Source organism: Danaus plexippus, chromosome 23 (assembly GCF_018135715.1).
Source record: "Danaus plexippus chromosome 23, MEX_DaPlex, whole genome shotgun sequence".
In the NCBI taxonomy this organism is placed as follows: Eukaryota; Metazoa; Arthropoda; class Insecta; order Lepidoptera; family Nymphalidae; genus Danaus; species Danaus plexippus.
The window spans coordinates 669,846-697,594 of NC_083551.1; the positions used below are offsets into that span (position 1 = coordinate 669,846).

Genomic DNA, 27,749 nt, shown 5'->3' on the forward strand with positions numbered 1-27,749 from the left:
GCTTAAAAGCCTTATGACGTCATTAGTATCGCTCCGTAGACCGTTCCGCAGTTTGAACTAAGTGAGATATTAAAAATGTTATACTCCGAGATCTCTTAAACAAATGGATGCTGAAAGCAATGGTTTCGATTGCTTTTAATGTAGAAATAAATTTTTACGATACTTTAAGTTGTCGAAATGTAATTGCATTAAATATACTATACATTTTATTTGATTTCAAGGAAGTTATGCATAACATCTCAGTTCTATATCTCGTTTTTGGATTGTCAATTTTAAAGGTTCGTTTCTGGGATTCATCTAAAAAACTTAATAGTTATTAAATGCTCATTTTGTATATTGTATTATTGACTTATTTATTTATTTTTTTCATTTTTGTCATTTCAATGAAGAATTTTCAAGTGCACCAAATATATTTGTAGAAATTTGTTAAGGAATTAGATACATATAAAAAAGATTAATTCTCATATCGGCTGCAGTCAAATAAATATTAAACATGTCCAATTGTATTAAAATATTTATTTATCAGTAATAATATAATGAACAAGTAATTTTAAATAGTAAAATTTTTATAATTACTGAGTTTTATAACTAATATTTGAGGGTAGAAGGGGAATTATATATTTTGCCTTACAAAGTTCATTTGCTCCAACAAACAAGTGCATAAAATTTATAATTTGTTTTATTAAAACTTATGCTTGAATATTTCTTATATTGTAAGTAAAGCGAAAACAAACCTAACTTTAAAGTGAAATTACCACAAGTGTTTATCTTCTCATTACTGATGATATCATGAACAATGCGTTATTTGCGGATCGCTTTCAACGGAGGGCAAATCTCACGAATAATACAAAAGTCTCATAACTCTCTGAACAGAATTTGCGCGACAATGCGGGTTATATTTGCCCCGAGTCGTGGAAAATAGCGTGAATATTTTCCTCTGATGTTAGTTTACTTATTAATAGTTTTACTAGATTCTGCAACAAACTGGCAACACCAGCCCATCACCTCACTAATTACCAATGGTGGCAACGTTTGTTCGTTTGCCAGCTCTAATGTAATTTAAAAAATATGCTTAACTTTGTGTTGAATAATAAAGTATATGGCTCACTTATATAATTAATAAATGATCAAATGACTGTTAATTTATTTTTTATATATAATAACAAAATTTTCTTTTACATCATTCAAAATGTTTTTAAAACGATGACGTCTCTTGTTATTTATGGCAAGCATAAATACGTACCGGAAGAAACTAATTTCTTAGCTCGAATGGAACTTTATTCGTTAAACTTTGAAACGCCGTGGACGTACGGTAGGTTCTATCATTTCATTGTGTCCCTTCTCAATGAAACCGTAAAATCTCCCGAATAACGCTAATTAGTTAACGTTATTTTATAAGTCTTACTCCACAGTAGATGGAGACTAGAATTGTAGTCATAAAACGTTATACGGTATTCAAATATTATAAAAGAAATAAATATGAAAATTAATACTTAAAAATATTTTTGTTTCGATACTTTCAGTCTGATGAAATGTAAAAAAAAAACCTTTCAACGTAAAACAACACTCAACCTGTCCTATATAAATGACAAAATAAAATAGAATGAAGGGTGTATTTGTTTTAACTGTAATGACAGCATGAAAGTAAACGGTCGTTAGTGCAGTCATTTGACGGTATTTAGGTGAAATATTTAACGAATCGGTATAAATATGTTAACAGCGTTATATTGAGTACAAAGAAATATCGTAATGTTTTTTTTTTTTTTGTTTCGTCGTATTTTTTCTTTAATATCGCTAAAATAAGTAAATTTTTTAAACTATAATTACCTATTTTTAAAACATTTTAATTTTAATTTTATTTATTTAATTTAATGTAACTTTAAAGTAGTCAAAATTTTATATATGCCACGGATATAAAACTCAATATTTTTTTATTTAATAGTGACCTCGAGATAGCTGACAGTAGTCCAAAGTCGCGAAATAAGGATATTCATAATATTGATCAGGAGGTACTCACAAAAACAAACTAACATTCAACTATCAATCTTAATTTGAGCATACGTGTTTCCCGAGAGTTTCAATGACACATATAGACAGCGTTGGTAATTGCTTTCAAAAGATAAAAAGCAGAAATGCATTTAAAGACAAGTGTTAAATCTTTAAAGAAGGAGGAAGAATGAGAAAATTATCGAAAAACAGTACAAATATCACAAAAATTTAAATTAATTATATATTAGCGAGCTATTTAAAGCTCGCTGCAATCGCGTGATCACGAACTTAATAATAGTATTCCATATTTGACACAAATTTAGTTTCTTTGAGCACTAAATACAAAATTGTATTTAAATTTTTCATTAGCACCTTCACTGTTTTACTAACAAACACACACATTATATTATATAAGTACACTAAAACTTCAAGAAACACAGAATTCATGTTTGGTTTTGTATAATTTAGGAAAGTTTCCTTGCAATTTTCGTTTACTCGCTGCAGCGTGTGTTTGAGATAAAAAAAGTTTTGTTATTGAATTCTCCAACTTAGAAAGTTAGAGATCTGACCTAGATTTCTAATAAAATTGCTATTTTAACATTCTAAATGTTAAATTAGTGGTACCTATCGTGCTTAAACAAATATTTAAGTAATCAGCTTAATTAAGAGCTCGAATTTTCAAAAAAATCATGTAAATTTTGGAATAAATCTGCAAATATGGTTACAAGGAATGGAATATTCAATTACTTAATATTATTTATATTTGGATTAAATCTAACTTTACACCAAACAATCTTTATTAATGTCAAAACAGTGTCCACAATATTTCCTACAATTATTAACAGAATGAAATAAGATCTCAGATTTAATATTACATGAAGTTCTTCTTGCAACATAATTCATAATGCTTTAACCTATAGATGATAAAACAATGTGGTTGTAAATTCTTGTACATTTATTATTAGGATACAAAAGCAGTATAACCATCCATTTTGAGAATTTAATACTAATATTACTGAATAGCTTTTAGCGACTATACAAAACCAATAGTATTTACAGATTATTCTGTTGTCAATAGAAACTATTAAAATCCAAACAGAATATTGTAGGATTGTAGATACCAATTTAATACAATCAACTTGAATAGTTTCTGTAGTTTGTTGATTTAATTCTTTTACGTTACGATATTGTTGATATACTTTCTATATAAAAGATCAGTTGTTATTATGTGTCAGGCGGAAGATCATTGCACATCCTGCACGTGCGTGGAAAAAATTACCGCGACGCACGTACAGTCTAGCGACTGAATGCATCTAGGGGACCTCCGAACGACCTTACGGCGAGTACTGAGATAGTAGAAGTTTGATATTAGCACTATGTCAAACATTACCTCGAAGCATTCCCTGTTTTACAGACGACGTAACGCACAGAGGCAGCTCACATCCCTTTGGAGGCTTCTAGATCGTCTGTGAACATGGAATCGTCGAAAATGCGAACAGCTGTCGTTATATGGAGTCAGGTGATAATGTGGGGCACCGGACCACAGTTGAGAACAGGACTCCATACTGGGTCGAACCTGTGATTTTTATAGTAACAGCAAACATTGCTTTTAGCTGGTTCGCAGCGTGTCGTTGATATGCAAAATATAAAGTGTTGGTGATAGCATGGAGTACGCCAGCGTAAATGGGCTCGGTTCAAAAATTGCCTTCCGTCGATTTGGCGAGAGACCTTCAAAAAATTAATAAAAAAAAAACCTCAACTATAAGCTTGGGTTTTGTTTAAATTAATTATTCTTTTCTGCCTCATTGAAATAATATGGCATTTTAGTTACTCGTATATTAGCTTGCTACCTAATTTCTGTTAGAAATTATCAACTTCTAGCCACAAAACTTTATTCGACCATATTCACTCACTTTTTATAAATATAAATTTTAGAAATATGATTATATTTAAATATTATTATTTTTTGTTTACAAACATTGTTCTGACAAGCGAACTCAAAAAATTTATATTATGTTTTACTGTTAAATGATGATTATTTTTGGCAAATAAATAAATATGAGAATGTTAAAAAAACCTTTGATTAAAAGCTAATGTTTTTTGTGTTCTGTCCAATACTTTTTTATCTGGATGCAACTCATTAAGAAGAAACGAACACATTTTAAAAGATTTTAGTACATTCTAAAATGTACGTATTTTTTAATTATTTATATTTGACTGATATGATGATATCTTATCTTAAACCAATTTACGGCAAAAATAAGGTAACATTTACAATTGAATTGCATTCGATACAGGAAATAAATTAACATCGGACGTAGCATGGACGAAAATGGGTCAAATTTACCTTTATAAAACATGCCCCAAAAAATTCTCAGTCTGCAAAATATTCTCAAACAATTATATTTAAGTCATTCAATATACGTATGCTATAATATTTAAAATTTAATATCAACCTACTTAATTTAAATTATCTTATAAATAGTATCAAGCACTTTTAAAAATTTTGTATAAATGAGACAATAAAATACTTTAATTGATACAATTATGAAGATTGATAAGAGCATTATATCCTCTCTTTAAGTACTCAATGTGGTGAATTATATAAAATATAGAAAATAACGTCAAAATTATTCAAGTTCACTGTTAATAACAGATAACAGTTAAATAAGACTTCAAGATATCTAATACATAATAATGCTGGATCAACCGATACATCTCCGCCGTCCGATCTCATTTATGTTGACATCGCCCGCACTCAAGTAAATAAAAATAAATATATATTTTACACCTCTCTGCTTCTCATGACATCCGTGGTCATGACGACATTGCATTTTTAGTACTTTGAATCTCATCATATCCCTATTCAAATATCAGTTTTATATGTAAAATAGACTAAAAATTTTGTACTTATGACTGTATGTTGTTTTTTACTTTACTTTCATCTACTACACATCACATTAACGAAACTGGTTTATGGAATTTGAGACAAAATATCAAATACGTTTCTTCTAATTTTTCACATCAATTCTAAGAGAAAATCGAGCGCTTTTGTGATATTAACAAAAATAAAAAAGGAAACTTCAGTCAATAATAATGGAGATAACTTTCAACATAGGTATATACTCAACTAAATAACCCAGAGACAGTGCTGTAATAGCTGTTAATATGACGTTGTAAAGGTGTCATACAATGATATGAATAGATCAAACAAAATATAATATTTCAAACATTCCAAGTCATATTATATTGACATTTTCGTCTGCTCTTTGTAACTGTTACTTACTGTATGTCATCCTCAAAAGAATGAAATTTTCACTGTTATTCGGGTTTCGTAGCAATCTTTTCCGCTGTCACGTATATTGTAATAGAATGTACCAGATGCAAAATTTGTACCATAGAGATGAGGAAGTGTTTACTCCGAAGTTGTGTTAATATAATGTGTTAGCAAAAGTCGGCGTTCCTTCCTTCAGACGAGTATCCGATGAAGGGATTTTAAATTCAAATTAGAAAACTTATCATCTGTCCGCATGCTCGTATAGTTTTTACCGTAGATCAAAATATTTATGCGTTGTTTTGCAGAGTTGTACTCAGTAAAATAAAAAGCAATATTTGGTTATATTTAGTATTTAAAATATCACGGAACAGAAATTTTTCAATATTTTCTGTGTAAAAACAAAAAGTAAATGGTACCAAAAAAAAATTATTTTCGTGGATTTGTTATAACATAAAAGTGTATTTTTATATCCAATATAAAAATGTGACTAAACAATAAACTATTAAACGATAATTTTTTTATATAGAAAGTTCAAAGGTGATGCTATTTTTATAAACTATTAATGATACTTTAAATATCTTAAAGAAATTAAAGTATAACGAAATCAAGTTACCAAGATTATATATATATATATAAACAATATATAATAAAAATAGATGTATAACTATATTCAATAATTAATGTAGATGGAACCATTATAAACATTAATTTTGATTATATTTTATTTATTTTAAAATGTATTCCATTACATTTCGTTATCTATTTTCTATAAACAGTATGTCCCAAAGTATTGTCAGGATTCCTAACGACAAGTATATCAATTCTTGAGACCAATCAAGAGTAACATTCCTTTGCAACAAGCGGGTGTATACAAACTCGATTGTGACTGTGGCTTGTCATACATTGGACAGACGAAGAGGAGCATCGGTACTAGGGTTAAAGAACACATCTCAGACATCAAAAACAGGCGCGCATCGAAGTCAGCAGTGTGTGAACACACAATGGACAAACCAGGCCACTACATTCGGTTTGATAAACCTCAAATCCTCGCTCGGGAAGACAAGTATATACCGAGATTAATTCGCGAGGCTATTGAAATTAAAAAACATCCCAATTTCAATAGAGAAGATGGCTGGAATCTATCAAACACCTGGGACCCCGTTCTTAAAAATATAAAATCCCATGTCCGTAACCACACCGCAGGACCTCAAGACACCGTGAGCGCATTCTGCCGGCATCCAGAGCGGTACGCCAGAAAATTAAGAAATCGATGGCGGTAGATAATAAATAACAAGGACCAACTGACAGACATTCACACCTCGTCTGCCCGTGATCACGGTTGCTGCAAAGTAACCGAAACGTCGGGATTATGTAGTTTTTAAATAATAAAATCCGCGTAGTAAATCCGAATAACACTAGTTTCATTTAAGATATTCTTCTTCACAATGCTTACATCCACATTTTCCAGTTACCAATATAAAATTGGCTTACCTTGAACTTAACACAAATATTCTAGATTTTTTGTTCTAGATTGTATCTCCAAATTTAATTCCGATATTATTTCCTCACAAAGTTTACTTTTAACAGCGAGCAAAAAATTTTATGTAAATATGTTTATATGTAAACCGTTTATATGAAATGCGTGTCGTATGAGTATCTTGCTTTTCTATTTTTTTCTACCTACTTTTAATTTTATTTATGGTTTGGTTTCCTTTCCAGCAACCATGGTAACGGGCAGACAAGATGAAAGTGTCTGCCTGTGATCACCAAAAAGTTTAATATAATTTAAATAAGTACAAGCGAAAATTTTATATTTCATTATAGGAGATATAATTTTAAACTCGACAGTCTATCGGTCTATTTGTCGTCTCTGTTTGGAGTAGAACCGGAGGTTCCAAATAAGGCACTGCTTGATGGTTTTCCATTTGATTCCTGACCGAGTTTGAACAATAAATATTACATTTATATAATATATTTTGCCTCCAGAGAAATACTTGATGACTTATCTAACATGTCTTTGGAGACATGTAATATGTATAATCCAACCCGCTGGTGAGCACTGGGCCTTAGTTATATATTCTTTTTGGAATTATTCTAGCTTATATTTGACTTGAATTTGTAATTTTTTGATTGTTCAAGTTATTTTACCTTTTTCAGAGTATTTATTTTCAACCATCACCTTTTAAATTCAATATTGAAATAATCTGAAGGTAAATATATTATGCAATCATCGAAACTGAATTATTTAAATATACGACTGGAAATGGAAGAGCTGAAATTAAAATTTAAATCGGAATAATAATTACTTTTCAAGTAAGTGAAGATTATTTTTAATGGAAGCCCGACACGATTTCATACTGAATGTTCATGCTATAAGAAATAAACTAGCCTTAAAAATCTCTGCCACTTTTGCTAGTTTTTCATTTACCTTTTTATTATATTTTAACACTTTCATTAGCAATGGTGTTTGGCACTATATATTAGAATAAATTCAATAATATAATGTTTGCGAGAGCCGAGTGAAGTGTACTGAATAAAGAAATTTTAATTGTTTATATTCTTTTCTTGTATAATTTAATTATTATGTTACTTTCATAAACTAGCAGCTATCGCGCGTTACAACAATCACTCAGAACTTAAAAGTTAGCTCAACAATCGTTACAATTTGGTTCAATTTAAATATCAAAGTTACGGGAAGAAAAAGTGAAATGAAATTAAAGATACATAAGAACATAATCAGTTTTTTGGGAATAAATAACTATGGGAAAGAATATAACATGCCACTAGTAAAGACGTATGTAATGGTAAAAAAATATATTTCAATGGAGCTTTACTATGGATTGGATGGGTTAAGTATAAATCCTGTCACTTACAGATGATAACGATTCTAATTTTATTTTAAATATGACCCTTAAATATTTGCTGCGTATACAAGAATATTTACTAATAAATACGTCAGGAGTTACATTACATTTCATTTATTCGCATTTTCTAACTCTCTCCAGATAATACTTTATAAAAACATATTATATATATATATATTTATATTTCTTAAAATTTAATATATGCATGTATTATTACGGAATAATTCCACACTAGATTTTTTTAACGACCAAAAATGATATAAAGTATGAATATCCATATATTTAAGCAATAAACTCAATGGAAAAAATATCTATACAAGAAAAAGGTGTTTTAAATTAAGAAAATAATTTCTTTCTATTTCATTTGGTAATAATTTTTTTTATTGAATTAATACGATCATTGTTTAAACATTGGTTTGAAAAAGTAAAAATGATTTGGGATAATTGCTTCAATATTAAATTTTGGTTTCCCAGTAGAAGGAAATTATTCTTTATTTATTAAACGTTTTCTTTTGTTTTTTATTATTCCTATAATATTTAAGTGTAAACTTTATTAATATCTATATAAAAAGTATAATAATTCCTTATTAATTCTTATTTATTTCATGAATCACTCGCATTTTATACAATAATTTCGTATAAAAAATCTTTTTGGGAACTGACGAATGTCGCTATAGTACCAATTGACGAATAAAAAAAATTTAAAAAACACGAAGATAAAATATATAAAAACATCTCTTAAGTTCAGGGATCATTCTTAATTTAACACAAAAATTAAATTGTTTTACATTTTGTTACACATTACGTCCATCATATTTCAAGGTTCCTTTATGCTAAATTCATTAAAGCATGGGGCATGAAATAAAATTGATAGACTTTGAAATATTTAAATTGAACCCGTGTCAGTCGTAAGCCAAAACGTCAGTCATCTTGATGAGATAAATAAAGTGGCATTTTTTCAGTTATTGATATTATGAGGCTTGAAACAAAACATCACAGTATTTTATACTCAGTTTAATTTGTATGGTGAAAATTTTCAAGTTAAACCAGGCTTAAAAACATACTCTGGATAATTAAACCACGACATTGGAAAGGATGGCCAAATATTAAAATTTATATTTATAAAATAATCTCAACATTGCTTACGTTTTTGAAATGTAATTTTAATCACTAAAGGATTTTATTTCCGTCATATTAATCACTAACGTAACATACACCGGCTACAATAAATAATAATATCTCGAGTTAAACCTTTTGTATTTCAAATACTTTGATTGACCTTTGATTAGCGTTTGCTTTAGTCTATTCCTTCATTAATTTTTAAGACGGAATTAGTCATTAAACTTGTATTAAGCTTCTTTACGAGGTGTACAAGCTCGGTATTTTTTTTGTTTAATTTGAACAATTTTCATGAACATGTACAAATGTCATGATGGGTAAGATCACCTTATTTATTTATTAAAGAATATACCAACTGAGCCAAGAGATCTAAAAACCAAGTAAATAAAAAATTATAATAGTTTTAAAAAACTAATAAAACAAGCTTTTATGGCTACTCGAACTAAAAAATAGAAGTTATTTTTCAATTACAAAGAATTTATATTACAGTAGTAGCAGATCAAATAGTCATTGATAGTTAATCACCTTAAAGTAATATTATAATAAAATTTAAGTTATTAACAGAATAATTTAATTCAGAGTAAAAAGCGTGGGGTGCTTGCTATTGAATGTTACAAAGTTTCTAGTGGCAACTATCTATGAGAAGAAAGATGTGTAATGTAGTCAAATGCATGTTAGTGAATTATCTCAAGATTTTTTTATTGTATACTAACGGTGTCATATTAAAAAGCAAATAATTTGCAGTATTTTATATGATGAACTGGAGAAAGTTACTCACGTATTTCATTATCGTGCAAAAAGTTTTCACTTCTTAAAAGCATTCTCCGAGATATAATTGACATTGATATCGAATCATTAAATAAATTAAATTAAATATTTCTGAACAGAAATTTTATTAGTACTATATTGTTATCAAAAAATATTAACACAAATATAAAACTTCTTGCATGAAACAGAATTTAAGAACTCAAACAGTCGGTACAACATCAAAACTAACGTTCAGAATTTATTAAAACTTTTGTCAGTTGAACAAGTATGTGCTGTCACCGAACTCCCACTCGGGTTTGTTCTTGCTTGAACTTAAGAATAATTATTGTGTTCAGTTTCTGTACTCAACCTTAACAGACGAACACAACTTTATGAACAGAGGTCTGAAATTAAATATAACACAGTCGTATAATAGCAAAATTTTTATATTAAGTTTAAAAATAAATACATCTAGATTTTTTGTTAATAAATATTCCAAAACAGCTGCATCAAAAGAACTTCGTTAAAAATGTATTAGCAGTAACATCACAATTTTTCGCTCCGGATTTTTTAACTGTCACAGAGAGAACGTAATTGAATGAAAGTTTTGTAAATTGATGCAACGTATTCTGTGTTCGACGCCTCGTTACTTTTATATTTTAATAACAACTAAATATAGATTCACTTTCATTCATGTCTACGTTTGTATGTTTCATTTGTTTGTACATATAATTCCTTTCAGCAGCGTTTTTGCATGTAATTATATTATGACAAGATATTTTTTAAATTTTGACAAAATATGATTCCACAAAAAAATTACTCGCTGTTGAAAATAAGATAATTAAACTTACAAAGATACATTTACTCGAACTGATATCTAATGAAATACTTTTCCTAGAACTGTAATGTACGAAAAAACAAAGTAGTCTGTCAAAACAATACGAAGATTTGCTTAAGCTTCATATATTTCATAAAATTTATTAAATTTTTTTACTCGTAATTAAAATTAGTATAATAATTTCGTCAATTGAATAGAGTAAATTACTACAGGATTTTCGTTTACAATATATTTATAACTCGTAAGTATGGAAATGAAATCTACTCGTATATTAAGCGCTTCGATTGGACATCCGCTTCGCTAAAACATCCGCTTCGATAAGACATCCGCTTCGATTTATAATATTTATATCACTTAAATAACATTTAACAATCGCAAATGTTTTTATGCTTATAAAATAAAACCACAGTGTTCAAACTATCTTCTCGTCTCAGTCGGTGTCTATTTTATCGGCTGCTGCAGGCTATTCCGTGTACTTAATAACTACGTGAGTGAACTTTAATGTTTAATAACTGCCGTGACTTAAATCATTTATATATCTCAAGTTTATAAAGTGTGAACAAATGGAGCGGGACTAAAAGTACAATTGTTTTAAACTTTTGTCTGAAATATTAAATAAAAATTTATTTTAATGCAAAAAAATAAATAAATAAATAGATAGCAGTTTATCATTTAATAGTCAAATTGAGTGATTCACTGAAATCTCTGATCATTGAAATTCTAACCGACATAGTTGCTTGTTGGTTTTTTTTCTTCATTAAATGGCATTTAAATTGTTTCTCTCAAAAATTTCTGTAACTATTTCGGTGCAATCACCTATAACATACATAATACCATAGTATGTACAGTTTTAAATTCTCCAAGTATATGTAGACTGACATATATATTTTATATATGTCGAAGAACCATGTCCAAGTTGATTATTAGGAGCTGTGACGTCAGCGATGCTATCGTCACTAACACTATTTCCACCTGTCAGGTTATCCATTTTCACCAATAAAGCACTCTCACTTACTCGCACCACTTTATTTTCAACTTTAACTAACACTTAGTAATTTCTTCTGGATAGCTCTCACACCACCGTGTCCTCGCCACCAACGTCTCCGAATATAAATGGTTTTCGTGGAGTCATTACATTTACTCTTAATTTTAAATAATAAGTTACAAAGATTATTCGTAGTAATTCAAATAATCATTATTAAGTTTTCGTAATCAATTATTAAACCAACTAAACTTTATATTGTCACTTAAAATTTAAAGAAATCATAATTGAATAACATTGATTAAAAAATGGTTACTGTTTAAGTTTGTGTTTTACTAAAACTTACAAAATAACTTATCTTTACATATTACAAATAACGATAGGAATTGACATTTACTATCCTTTAATACAAATCATACAACGATCTATAAAACAAATAATTTTGTTAAAGTAATTACTAACGCCTTGACATTGTTTATGTCAATCTACCCTCTAAAGTGAAATACATATGAAACAACTACCCTTTATAATGGTTTTTAAATGTCGTTGCGCCGACATATATATATATATACATATTAAAAAAATATATATATGCAAGATTATTTTTGTCGTTACATACATTTTACATACCCTTAATATGGGGTTTTCCAATAGGGACGCTTGAACTTTGACAGCTGATTGCGGCCATGTTGTTTGAGTGACAGCTGTCAAATGCAGTGTGTTATATTCATTCCGTCCTCCCAAACCACCATGGCAGGTTACAGTGTCGAGCAGCACGTGCAAATCATAAAATTGTTTTATGAAAATGGGTCTTCAGTTCGAGCAACGTTCCGCGCACTTCGCCCGTTTTACGGTCGCGATGATCGTCCTGCCGAGTCGACTATCCGTCGATTGGTGGACAAATTCGAGTCAACCGGGTCAGTTAACAATCAGCCGGTTCCCGTGCGTCAACGTAACGCGAGATCTGCCGAGAATATCGCCGCTGTGCGCGACAGTGTCCTCGAAAACCCACGGCAGTCAATTCCGCGTCGCGCACAGGAACTCGGCCTTTCGCAGACGACAACTTGGCGAATTTTGCGTTGTGACTTGAGCCTGCACCCGTACAAGATCCAGCTGACCCAAGAGCTCAAGGTTAATGACCATAGACAGCGCCGTGTGTTCACTGACTGGGCATTAGAGCAGTTGGAAGTTGACGCCGATTTTGGCAAAAAAATCATCTTCAGCGACGAGGCGCATTTTTGGATGAATGGCTATGTCAACAAGCAAAATTGCCGTATTTGGGACGAGACCAATCCACACGAGGTTCACCAAGTGGCAATGCATCCGCAGAAAGTGACTGTTTGGTGCGGATTTTGGGCCGGAGTCGTGATTGGTCCGTATTTTTTCGAAAACGATAATGGTGTGGCCGTCACCGTCAATGGTGAGCGATACCGGTCGATGATAACCAACTTCTTTTGGCCTGAAATCGAGAATATGGATCTGGACAACATGTGGTTTCAACAGGACGGCGCTACGTGCCACACAGCACACGCTACGATGGAAGTTCTGCACGAGCAATTTCTGGACATGGTCATCTCGCGCGGAGGCGACGTGAACTGGCCACCGAGATCGTGCGATTTGACCCCGCTGGACTTTTTCTTGTGGGGTTTTCTTAAGTCGCAGGTCTATGCCAACAAGCCGCAAACCACCGATGCCCTCAAAGTCAACATACGCCACGCCATCGATCAAATACAGCCCGATTTGTGCGCCAGAGTCATCGAAAATTGGACCTTTCGTGTGCGCGCCACCAACCGAAGCCGTGGCGGTCATTTGAATGATGTCATATTCCATACATAATGGGGTCGATAGACCTTCCAAATAAAAAAAAAATTTCGCAAATATCTTTCCTACATGTATTTTTTTTTGCATTTCAAAGATCAAGCGCCCTTAATGGAAAACCCTATATATTTAGATTTTTTTTTTGTAATATGTAGGATATTACTAAAGATGTTACGTAACTCCCATTAATATATCATGTCAGCGTTAAAACAAAAAAAAATTAAAACATCATCGTTCTTAGGAAATTTTGATTTCATTTCAAGATTTCATCATATTTTTTACTTTAATGTATATTAATTTTTAATTTTTAATTATATTTTGTAGATTATTTCAGCTGCAGCCTGCAATTATAAAATTGAGCTGAAATATATATATGCTATTTTTAATTTTATTTTTAAGCTATAAGAAATATTCTAATTTTCTTAGGAATAATGTTTCAGTATACAACTGATAAAACAAACTTACACATATTACAACATTTACATTTACAACTTGTAATGTATTAATATATTAAATTTATACTAGATTAATATTAAATACACTTGCCATCATATTGGTGGGATTTAAAGTGAAATCGTTATCTTTGCTATATTCCAATCACTTGATTTATCTTGTGTTCTATCTCTCATATATCCAACAAAAGATAATTTAGCTCTTGCTGGAATAAATAATTATAAGTATTCTATATTATAAAAAAAAAAAACAATAAATTTACTACTAGTAAAAAAATACAAGGTCCTAGTGATAACAATAAGTATATTATTATACAGGACAGTTCCGCCAATAAATCCTGAATTTCTGCCAAGGTCGTCCGCAGCAGCGTGATGACGACACCACTCTAATATATAATTTCCCACTGAAATTACAGTTCTGCCGTACGACATGTGGGTTTTTGCATAACATATTTAGATTCGCCTTAATTTTTTCTATCAAAATGCAGGTAATGACAATAATTTTATTTTATTTTAATGTGCTGAAACGAAAAAATATTTTTACTTTTAAACATTTAGCACGTGCTATAATTTTAGTACTTAACTTATATGATACAATAGCTAGCGCGAGTTTTCGAATAAACACGAATAAGAAAATACTTAGCTAAGTATTTACTTATTCGGATTTTAAGAGTATATTTCATTATTCACAATCAATCTCATCGAGTTATTTAATTTACTTGGTTTTCTCAATAATCAAATCTCATGGCGAATTTTTACACCGTATGATATACGTATGATCTAAGACATGTAAACACGTTGTAAGTAGGGGGTAAAAGTTTATAAATAAAGTATAAAGGTCTTTACTTTTAATTTATTCTAACGCTTTCATTTGATAGCTATATCGCAGTTTATAATGTAAATAACTGGTTGGATTACAAAATGGACAAACTGAAATTCCATACGTATAAAGCCTAAGTTATTTGCTTCAAAATTAAGATGCAAGACTTCCCCGTAACAAATTATGTATCCTACACACACATACATAGCAAGCTCAAATATACGTTGCATAAAGTTTAAGTTAGCAACTATTTTTTTATCTGTATCTGAGACGAGTGAGAGTTAACAACTTTTGTGTTAGGATTTTTTCTAGAAAACCTTACACTTTATTAGGCTATAAGGACGAGGGAAATGAAACGCCCGAATGTTGATATAAGACTACTTTATTAACGTTACTGGTGTGGGTTTTATATTATGATGGCACTAAACATGTGTATATCTAGATAGATACCACACCTTCCCTCTCAAAGAAAAAAAAAAGAATTGCATATATTTCTTTTTTTTTATGTTAAAACAGTATTTAAATCATCATATTATTGACATAGGTACAAAATTAAAGAAATCATAATAAAAACTTAAGACTATTATTATAATTACAAAAAAAATGAACTACAATGTGTATACATATCATATTATAATTTTTTACGTATATTTTAAGGGTAATACAATTTCGTTCGATTTTTGTGAATCACATAATTTTTTCCATCTTTCAATATTTCAACATTTGGTGAACAATCCTTAATAACTAAATATGGACCGGAATAAATTGCGCTGAGTTTGTTGCCTGTTTCTTCTTTAACTAATATCAAATCATTGATTTTAAAAGTTATAGGGTTCATTTTAGTATCATATTTTGATTTTCGAACAATTTTACTATTTATAAGATTTTCTCTTGCTTCTTTTTGTGAGGTTTGTAGGCGATATTTTAATTCTAATGGATAATCATCGTAATTATAGAGGGGTTCTACGGTTTTTGTTAAGTTACTAGGTAAAGTACATTTTTTGCCATAAACTAACTCGAATGGGGTATATTTTGTTTCACGGTGAACGGAAGTATTATACGAGAAACACCAAAGGGTAGCCAGGAACTCCAAGACTCGGAGTGGTTGTCAGTCTGTATGCGTAAAAATGCTCCTAAACTCTTATGGGAATTTTCTAAAGCGCCGATGCTCTCATGATGGTATGCTGTGGAATTTAATTTTTTAATTTTTAATAAACTACATACCTCTTTCATTACTGTAGACATAAACTCGGTACCTCGATCTGTGGCTATTTCCTTGGGTATTCCATGTCGAAGAATGAAGTTATTTACGAATGCCTGTGCAACTTCAACTGAACTCTTAGAAACTAACGGATATGCTTCTACGTATTTAGATAACTCACATTGGAGTGTTAATATATATGAATAATTATTACTATCTCTATCTAAAGGTCCTACAATATCTAAGAAAATTTTTTCGAAGGGAGATTGAGCTGTAGAAGTTACAGTCATAGGCTCCCTAACGGGTATAGAATACTTTTGTTTCTGGCATTTGTCACAGCGTCTCACAAATGCTGTTATATCTCGTTCGATACCTGGCCAAAAGTAATATTTTTTAATGTTATTCAACATCCTCTTAATACCCGCGTGGCCACTAGTGGGGAGGAGATGAAAATCATTTAATATTACTCTTTGGTCGTCTTTGTTGTCAATTCTTTCAATTTCATTTAACACAATAATTCTTGGACCGGGCCAATTTTCAATACTATTAATTTCATTTATTACTTGCTCTATAAATTTATTTTTTTCTTTACATTTCATGAAGTATACTTCGTTAATATTTATTTTTTTACAAAAATCAGACAGCTCCCTCACAAATTCGCCTCGCGATAATTGTGATCGAATAGCTGGATTTATATAAATTGTCATTTTCTTTAAAACGTATATAAAAGTTCTAGATTCGCATGCGATTTCATTGTCCTTTCGTAATTTTTGTAAATTACTTTTGTTGATAAATCTTAATTCTATCGATATCTTCGGTTTGTTGTGTATCTCTACGACTCTTGGGTGATCAAGCCAATCGTCAGTATTCACACTATCACACAAAGAATCATTGTTCATCCCTGACATACTATGCTCCTCTTCCATCCTTTTCTTCTGAGCTCTAGTCAACACATTCAAACTACACTCACTCATATCTTTTAAGTCTTTCGATGTAATACGTATTCTAGATAAAGCATCTGCGGCGGAATTTTCACTTCCTCTTACATACTCTACTATATAATCGTATTCTTCGAGAGCAAGTCTAAATTTCAATAACCTACTCGAAGGATCTTTCATGTTAAAAAGATAAATGAGAGGTTTGTGGTCCGTATAAATTTTGAAAGAACGTCCGTATAAATAAGGCCGGAAGTGTTTAACAGCCCATACAATCGCTAATAATTCTTTTTCGATTGTTGGGTAGTTTTTCTCCGCTCTATTTAAAGTTCGGCTAGCATATGCTATAGGTTTACCATTTTTATTGGACAGTACGGCTCCTATAGCGTAACCTGATGCATCCGTTTGAACTACAAATTGGTTACTTTCAGAAAAATCTGGGTATTGCAGTAACGGAGGTGACATCATATCTTGCTTTAATGAATTAAATGAATGTTGACACTCGTCACTCCAATGAAATTGTACATTTTTACGGCATAATTTATTTAAATAAAAAGCTTTCTCTGCAAAATTTCGAATAAATTTACGATAAAAGTTCGCGAATGCTACAAAGCGTTTTACCTCGCCTGTATTAGTAGGAATAGGATAATTTTGTAAGACTTTGATTTTATCAGGATCCGGTAAAACACCATCTCCAGATACAACATGACCCAAATACAGTAATTCCTTTTTTAAAAATGTACACTTATCGGGGTTTAGCTTTAAATTAACTTGTTTTAATCGTTCAAATACTTCCGTTAAATTTTTATTGTGATCTGCTAAATTTCTACCAAAAATTATGATGTCATCAAGGTAAATAAAACATTTTTCAAATGTTAAGCCTGCCATAGCCATATTCATCATTCTAGAGAAAGAGCTGGGACTGGTTTTAAGACCCATTGGCATTCTGGTCATCTGGTATTGACCAGAACAGAATGCTGTATACCTACGGCTATTTGGATCTAATTCTACATTATAGAAACCTTGATTTAAGTCTAAATGTGTATAATATATACAACCTGAAAGAGAGTCGAGTATTTCTGTAATATTCGGCAAAGGAAACTTATCATCAACTATGGAATTATTTAATTTACGATAATCGATTACTAATCTCCATTTTTTATCGTTCCTTTCCGATTTTTTAGGCACTAGTAGAATGGGACTTGACCATTCGCTCTTACAAGGTTCAATTATTCCTTGATTTAACATTTTATCTAATTGCCTTTTTATTTCTACTTTTTGAGAATGGGGTAATCTGTATGGTTTTACAGAAACTGGATCTACATTGGGTTTTAATGTAATTGTATGTTTATAGATATCAGTCACAGTCAAGCTGTCTCCGGGTAAATAAAAGATATCACAGTATTTCGCACATATGTTTTCGATTGATACCTGTTCTTCCCCCTTAAGATATTCGTGTAATTTTAAAACAGAAAATAATTTTTTTACGCGTTCCGAATTCTTATTCGATTTTCCAAACATACATATATTATACTCACTCGTACTATAAATGTTAGGGCTTACGTCACTCAAACAAAAATCTCTGTCGGTTGTATTTATTATTCGAATCGGTATTTTCCCTCTAATTGGACTTACTAACATACTGGCTAAGTAAACACCTTCCGATAACTCTTTCGAACATACCACACAATCATCTTTCATATCAGTATTTATAAAATGTATAGATTCCGATCGCGACGGAATATACAAAACCTCATTATTAATATTACTAAAAGTAGGTAAATAAATTCGATCATTATTTGAATTAATCAATGAAAAATAATTGTTTTCATAATCAATTACCGCCGCATACTTTTTGCAAAAGTCATCGCCAATTATAGCAGAAACTTTAGTAGGTAGAGTATCAAATACAAAGAATTTATGTTTAAAAGATCCTTGGGGCACTTCCAAATTAAGAAAGACATATCCAATTGCTTCAACACTACCTCCAATTCCGCTAAACTCACATTTCTCTTTATGGAATGGAATGTTATAATTATAAACAAGTTTCGATTCTAGCGCAGAAATTGATGCGCCGGTGTCAATTAAACAATGTGATGCAAAACAATTGTTAAAAGTAAATTGAACTAAACGCGAATGATTGTTACATGAAAATATATGACCTTTACTCACGAAAAAACTGATTATTATTATCAACAGATGGGGTGGGTTGGGACTGTGAATTATTTCGATCGATGATGTTTACATAACTTTGATTTTGCCCAGCGTTTAAGCTATTGTTTTTATTTTTCATACCTCTATTCTGGTACGGGCGGGAATTACCACGCCATGATCTACCTCGTTGTGTGCCACGCCACGTTGGTTGTTGGCCTCTGCGCATACCACCGCCGTGCTGTGGATGGGCACGGTACCCTCGATATTGATTACCTCGGTAATTATAACGTCCCCTGGAATTTCGAAAACAGGAAACTTTTTTATTTATGCTCATTAAATTGGAATTAGAAGTGGATGGCAACTCCTCATCTAATGCAGATTGAATAGCGTCTTTTAAAGATGTAAAGTTACGTGCTGTAATAATAGTCCCGGTTCTATGATTTCGCAGTCCATCAGCAAATCGTTTGATTGCTTGCTTTTCATTTAAGGGCTTAAGCACCTTATAAGTCTCTGGGTCGTTATCTGCCTGTGAAATAGTTAAGTCAACAAACATTTCAGTGATTTGCTTACCGTATTCTTCGATGGTCAACTCATTCTGCTTAAAATTCAGCAATCGTGTTTGGATGGCCGTAGCAGATTTTTTCGGCAAAAGCTCTTTTTTCATATCATGAATTAAGTCTGAAATACTAGAATAGCTTGGATGTAATTTAAGTTTTGCTGATTGCGATAAACGATTTTTTAACACAAAATTTATTAATTGGGGCTTAGAATCGGCAGTAAGGGTGGTTTCATAATATTCAACGGAATCTATTAATTGTTTAGTTACAGATAAGTCGTCATTCATAACCGGTAACAAACTCAGAGCAACCTTAAAATCAAATTTTTCCATGTTTATAGTTTCTATAGTCTGACCTGAATTACTAATAAATTCTTTCGAATCGGATGACGTTGAAGAGTATCTAACAATATCTTTATACAATGAAAGAAATTGCTGTGAGTAATCGACAATCAATTCACTATCGCTAGCACTAACATTACCACAATTTACTTCTTTTTGCAAATAAGAATTTAATGTTAAATATTGGCTATACAAACTATTTGCTTCGCTTAACTTAACAATGTAAATGTTACCCTTTCTACGCTCAGGACCAATTTTCCTTAAGTATTCTTTAATAAATTTTAACTCTTGGCACAATATTTTTAAATCATCTGCCATATCAAAATATAAAATTATACATATTACTAAAATTCATTATTACTAATTACGTATTTTGAAGTTATACAAAAATAATATGAATACCTTAACACTAATTATCTAGTTATTACAAATATATCGCTACATAATATGTATTATTATAATTATATAAAACTATCAAAGTCCGTCTCTACGTTGCATCCCTTATATAGGCATGTTCTGCATTCCGGAGTCACGTTACTCGCGCACTGTTTGGACAAATCACAAGCTTTTCTTTCTTGAATATTAACAATTTTTAGACGCGGCTCCAATCTAAGATCACTTCAATTTATGTTTCTTGTTCAGCAACAGCTGGAGAACCGTGTAGGGTAGCCCGTTGACGTCTGATCGATCCACGAAGTACATATTGATATATACCCTGCTGGACCCAGCGATGATGCATTTTTCGGTATACTCTCCATACAACGTAGATGATAAACAGACTCATCAACAGTAATATTATAAGTAAAAGAATGTTTGTGGTGGACGCATGGAATTTCAATTCTTTTATATATGCATTATTTTCGGCAGCTGCAGAATTTTGGTTTATAAAAATGTCCTCCTTTTCTACTTTCGAATTACACATATTTTAAACTACAGTGACCATTATTAACTTTTGAACTTTGGCGAGTTTGAATGTACACGTGTCGGTAATTTAAATTAAAGGATCTCGCGTTACCGATGCGCATAATGCGCTGGCAGGGTCGCCATATAAGGACGAGGGAAATGAAACGCCCGAATGTTGATATAAGACTACTTTATTAACGTTACTGGTGTGGGTTTTATATTATGATGGCACTAAACATGTGTATATCTAGATAGATACCACAAGGCTTACACCTAATAAAAAAACATGGAAAAACCTTCCAAATTCACACACTTGAAAACTATGTCCTAAGTACGAGGTACCAATATTCCAGAGGTTGCAGATTCGAGTCCTGCTTTCGTTTATGATTATACTATACTATACAACTATATACCAAATGTGAATCAAATTTTTACATAAATTTGCCTTTATAACATTATCGCAAGAGTCAAAGTGTTGTCTTATTAGCTACCTCTGAACTTACGGATGTATTGATGCTGACCGGCTTGGAATGTAAGAGTTTTGACGTACGATGATTGACTTGAGGAGCGCTCACCTTTGTATCATTAGTTTATAGGTGACGAAGATGGACAAAGACGAATGAATGAGAAACGAACGAATGTATGAACGAGAATAAAAACTAAAATCCATTTTATTCTTGTTATCAGGATTAAATAAGCATGGTAATGCATAAAGGCTTGTGGCTATTTTTAATGTTGCTACTAATTCATAACACACGACGTTTAGGGATCAATAGTTGTATTCCTTTTACCAATTAAAGTAGGTAAATATATAGTTACATCAAAGCAGTAGATCCTATCTGTAATCGAATGTCTAAAACATGTGTCTCGGTCGCACATTTAGAGTTGCTTCTTCACAGAGATTAGTTTTTCAAGAATAGTTTCGTATTGTTGAAATAATATGAAAGCCTTGGAAACTACAGAAACTTGAATACTTATTACAATAAGTTTGACTGATTTTATTTCATAAAGAGAAACTATGCATCTTCTAAAGTCAAAAATTTCCAAGCATTAATAACCACTTACCTCGATATACTCGTAAACTATCATGTCATTTCCGGTTCGATATTAATTAAAGCATCAATAACTGTGGTGCTTATAAAAATAGCTCCTAAAACCAGTATAAAAAATTCGATAACGAATACCTTAAAATGCGGTTGAATGAAAGCATTGGAAATTCAAATTCTAACTATCATTTGACTAGACGCTGGAAAAGTTTTTAGTACATTTTGCAGGAAAAGGATATTTAAGTGAACAAAAACCAAATTGTCCGAATGTATTTACATAATTTGAGGAATTCAAAAGTCACAAGGGATATTTTGGGACTATACTTTATTAAAAGTGCGCATAGAAAGTTTTTTTTAATAGATTTCGTATTTATTTATATGTATTTAGACAAGGTTTTACAATTTCTCTTAGTTATAGTAACAATAACAAAAAAAATAATAACAAGTGATCTCATAAATTCATAATTTTCCCATTAATTATTTTTATTCTATTATATTAAGTAAAAATATGACATAAACCTATTTATTATTTACTTAATTTAAATTTATAGTTGCAATTAATACAATCTTCTTAATATCAGATTGAAGTTTTACATAAAGTTGAATATAATTCATTTTATTTTATTATTTATTTTATTTTTTTTATTTTTTCAAATACTGTCCAGATCTTTATGAACGAAGATCATTTCATGCAATTGTTATAAAAAAACAACTTATAACTCCAAACAGAGCAAACATATCGTACGTATATTTCGTAACAAAACATTTACTGATATGTTGAAAACTTATATTAAAACAAGATTCAAAACATTATTATCAATTAATTAATTAATTTCTAAACCAAACTTTGCAAATCTTGAAAAAAAAATTTTTTTTTTCTAATTAACTAACTGTAACAATAAAATATTCTAACATGCTACACAAACTTCATTGATAGACAACTCACAGTCAGACAAAAAGTCTTTGCATATAATCTTTACCTTTATATGTTATATTTATTCAAGGACGTGAAGTAGATTTAAAATTAAAATAAAGAAACGAAAATTCTCAGTATTCCATGGAATCACCGCGCGGGTGCCGCGGCCGGGTCGACCGCGTTGCAGGGAGAGCAGCTTCAACAGTGCCTGCAACTTGCACCCAGGTGTTTAAGGATCCTCTATCTAACGCGTTAAATGTTCAACTCCACCGTCCAAGCTCCTCTTTCTAGTCGTCACTCAAAATCTACATAAAATACTAAATATTCGAGACAATGAACACATATCGTCGAATATAACAATAAGTATTAACATGTCCACAAAATCAGTTAGCATATAGTTATGTAACATTATATGAATTTTAGTAATTTATTTTAAAATAAAAGTTAATGTTAGGTTAGGTTAATCAGAATAAATATAACCAAACTCAGTTTGTTTTTTACATATTAAAATGTAAGAAGGTCGAGCAAGTACATTAATTTGTACAAGTTATATTGTTCTTAAATAAATATTTGTTATCAGAATAAGTCAATATGGATTATTGAGTCTTATTTAAGTTTGCGTTTTTTTTTTTTAATATAAAATACACAATTCTTTATTTAATTAAATACAAACATCCAATATACGTTGTTTAATAAAATTCACGATTACCAATGGTCGTCGTTAGACATGCAACCAGACTTGCTCTCAGTTAGCTTCATAACGGATTTTTCATCGGACAACACAAAATTGTTATCTTTATCAAAAGCTAATCCATGAAGATTCTTCATTTTAAGCACTTGTACAAATCCTTTAGTCTTTTTTTCCACAAATAGACCAATATTGGTGCAAACGTACAAGTCTCCATTATTATCTTCAACAATTTGTCTAACAGTTATTAAATCATTTAATATTTCAACGACATTAACAAGACTGTTATACTTATATAAACCGGTCTTATTTGCGAAGTATATAACATTGTCTGTATTTATATGGAAATGATCCACTTCCATTCCCTCAAACTCCTTCACCGGTGCGAATTTACCATCAACTTCTATGTGTAATTTTTGATCTGGATAACTAATGTAGAAAAGATTTTTCTTGTAAAATAAAGCCCAAATATTTACCCCTTTTTCTTTGTAGAAATCAGCTATTTTAGTCATCACATTATATTTATAGATGCCATCGCTACCGCCGAGATAAATATCATCATTTGCTTGATCTATACAAACAGCGCAGCCGCCTCTAATGCCAACGATTGTTTGATATTCCTTATTAAATAAATTATAATAGGCTAATTGAAAATCAACATCTGTATATAATTCGGGAACTGTATAACTAAAAAATAGTGTATTCGATCCCCTATGAATGTTCAGATTGTAGGGTCTTCCCAGATTTTTCCATATAACTTCCTTTTGGTACCAATTATTTTCAATATGCAATCTATCGCAAGTACCGTTCGGTATGAACATTCCAGGTTTCACGATCAAAAAAATTATAAAAACTATGGTAAACATGTCTGAAAAAGATGAAAATTATATCGTTGTTTATTTACCTTGACATTTTATAACATGATTAAAGATTCGAATGAAGCAAAACAATGTAATCTCTGATCATCCTCTGCAATGTAAGATTTAACTTCTAAGTTGTATTTGTGTTGCAATCAGAAGAACTAACAAAACTTTTACTTAATTTACTTGGTAGATACACACAACAATTGGATACATTGTTACGAAGGAAACGTATCAATTCACGACTAAATTCTGACTTTGGCAAGGATACACAAACGCGTGGCGTGTAGCCAATTCTAATTTCCTTACAAAATAAATCCTCTTCCTATACAAGTGCGTTATTTTCTCGCAAAGGAACAAAGTATCCAGTTCAGCGGAATGAATGTTTAATCAAAATGTCCGTTATTTATTTCATGAAACTCGGGAAAACATTAAGGATCATATATAACGAATAATTAATTTAATAAATTATTAAAATTATTTTATTTTCCACTTAAACTATTCTATTCCTATAGTATATCTATTCCTAATGCCATATTGGAAAATAGATATTAAAAATTTTAAGCTTAATAATATCTTGAGGTCTAGAATTCTGGAAACATTTTACTTGAACATTTATCAATTTTTCTAAACGGTCACTTAGAAAAAGATCACTTCTATCATTAAGATGTTACGTGATATTTAATTACAAAATATCTACATACCTGAATAAACATTAAGATCGCCGTTAAAATTGTAATACAGTTAACTAATTCTTTTAACTAATTAATTTTCTCTTAAATAAATATGTAACCCAAACCGTTCAATAAGTCGTGATATAATGATTGAATCATTTTGTTTATACTGTCTTAATTGTTTACATTGGGATGTCTATTGTTTTATTCGATATTTAAAAATATTAAACCTATATAAAAGAATTGAAATAATAATATTTTAAATTTACCTTTGAATCATGACTCACTATTGTTTTAGGAATAACTTATACGTCTTTCATTTACTAACTTATTAAATACTCTTTGAAGCCCTTTTCTTCTTTCTCTGACTGGGATGTTATCATTTCATAACAAATTAAATTCTTCTTACTTGGAAGTAATCTATATATTGCATTTTTATCAGAATATATCACATTATCATGTTCATCAAAAGTCATACCAAATGCATTATCTATTTGAGCCACCTTCTTTATTCTGTGATATGGTTTATCCTCAACGTAGATTCCAGTACTACCACAAAAATAGATATCTCCATAGCTATCTTGCACTATTTGTCGAACCGCTATATCATCGTCCAATACGATGGTACTCTTACTACTCTTTTCTACTTTATATAGCGCTGTCCTGTTAGAGAAATACACATCTGACTGTTTAGTGACGAAGAAATGATCAACTTCTATTTTAATCGCCTCTTCAACCTGCACAAATCTGTCATCTACATATACATATAGCTTCTGCGCAGGATATTCGATGTAATAAAAATTCTTTCTTACAAACAATTCCCATATTGACTTGCCATCCTCCGCAAAGAATTCAGCGGACTTTGTTAGAAAATTATACTTATAAATGCCATCGTGACCACCAAAATATATATCATCGTTTCCTGGATCATACGCAACAGCGTAGCCACCCGCCACTCCTTCTATTTCCTTGCAAGTTTTCTTATTTAAATTACAAGACATTATCTCAAAGTCTACTTCCGTACCCTTTTGGATTGTGTGACTGAAGAATAGCGTTCCAGAAAATTTATGGAGCACCAAATTGTATGGCCTGCCAAGATTTTCAACTAAGACTTCCCTGTCGAAATAGACGTGGTCGAATATAAGACCGTTGCATGAAATATCGTCTTTTTTGGCAACGTGTTTCATTGCTACAATAGGTAGAAATAACAGTAGGAATAATAACATTTTATAACGTTTAATTTTCTTTAGTGTCCGTTACGTAAGTCCCTAGAAAATCCTCCGTTGAAATTTCGTGTTTTTATTTCGAGCTACGAAACGACAATGTTGAATGGTATCTGTTATCGTTCGTTTTACTGCTGCCTTGTATCCCGGCACAATTTAAGAGTACGCACTAAAAATAATAAAATATAACTCAACAATACGCCGAAACAAACTTAACTCACTATAATCCTTATAATCATCTATTAAAATTTTATAAGAAGAATACTAAATGTAACAACATTAAATTTATTTTATGTACATATCAATTAATAATAATTAATATGTTCCTAACATCACTCACACAGGACCGCACAAATCTGTCATTAGCGTAATATAAATGGTGCGTACATTAATCACAAACGTCCTGAAGAATTGACTTTATACAAATGATGAATTGTTTAATATTTGAAAATAAAAACAAAACAAAATACAAACAATTTTCTGTCGATGTACAGGAGTGAGTAATTGATTGTGATTGTTGTTCGACAGTCTTTAATATATTGTCTTTAGTATATTAAAATAATTAAATAACTATTATTAATAATTGCTATGAGACTGTGCCTTGAAATAACGCTTCGATGCTATTATGATCTAGCTGAGATTCTTTTTACTTTCTACCATGTAATAAATGTCTCCGGACACTATTTCTCAACGTTGTGTGACTTTTGAAGTTAATAAAGTGTTCATAAATCATCTCGGAACGCTTTTACGTAGCTGAAAATGAATATTTTGTAAATTGATGTCTCCAACTGTAATATAGAATGATGGACAACATGACGTGAAAGATATATGGGGAACTTTAATAATATCATATAATTTACTTAACTATTATAATACCAAACTTTCAACTGTCTTTGAAATAGAAAATTTTCTTTCTTGTTATGTATATAGACTTCGACATAGCCAAGCAACCCTGTGTATTCATTACAAATTATATTTTGTAAAAATATGGTTTCACGTAAGCTAATGTGATAAAGATTTATTGGATGACAGTTATTTTTTCTTATAATGACCTATAACACTGTTGAACGCTTTAGGAAAATCAATGAAAACAAAATCGTTTTACCATACTACTCATCACCCTCAATCTACAGATATCCGCACACAATACAGAATATACTTTTTATGTAGCTCAAACATAATTATTTTGTTGCTTGTTTAGTATTTAAAACCAGATCACAATAAAAATATAATTTAGTTCTTTTTAAATTCAAAGTCCTTTAATAGATTACGTATCTTACTGTTAATATAAACGCTTTTGTAAATCACTTTGTCACTAGAAGACCAGGAGACATGTCACCAATAA

General features: G+C 30.8%; 2 protein-coding genes across 3 annotated transcripts in view; one reads left to right on the forward strand and one right to left on the reverse strand.

Annotated features, from left to right (window-relative positions):
• LOC116774774 (alpha-2 adrenergic receptor) overlaps positions 1–27,749 on the forward strand; it is a 196,550-nt gene that overhangs the window by 153,320 nt on the left and 15,481 nt on the right. The gene's annotated exons all lie outside the window — the stretch shown is intronic.
• On the reverse strand, positions 23,429–26,575 carry LOC116774775 (ommochrome-binding protein-like). Of its 2 annotated transcripts, none has more exons than XM_032667523.2 (2): positions 25,212–25,316; positions 23,429–24,515 (listed from the first exon to the last, which is right to left on the reverse strand). In XM_032667523.2, exon 2 carries the CDS (start codon positions 24,511–24,513, stop codon positions 23,665–23,667), a length of 849 nt encoding a protein of 282 aa, XP_032523414.2. In that variant the 5' UTR covers positions 24,514–24,515; positions 25,212–25,316; the 3' UTR covers positions 23,429–23,664. The 2 variants fall into 2 exon arrangements, with proteins under 2 accessions (XP_032523414.2, XP_032523413.2); XM_032667522.2 differs by lacking the exon at positions 25,212–25,316 and adding an exon at positions 25,451–26,575 and having other exon boundaries at positions 24,336–24,515.

What these genes read in the sequence shown, in the direction of transcription:
- LOC116774775 (XM_032667522.2), bottom strand. Translation starts at nt 26,407, where the DNA reads ATGTTATTATTCCTACTGTTATTTCTACCTATTGTAGCAATGAAACAC.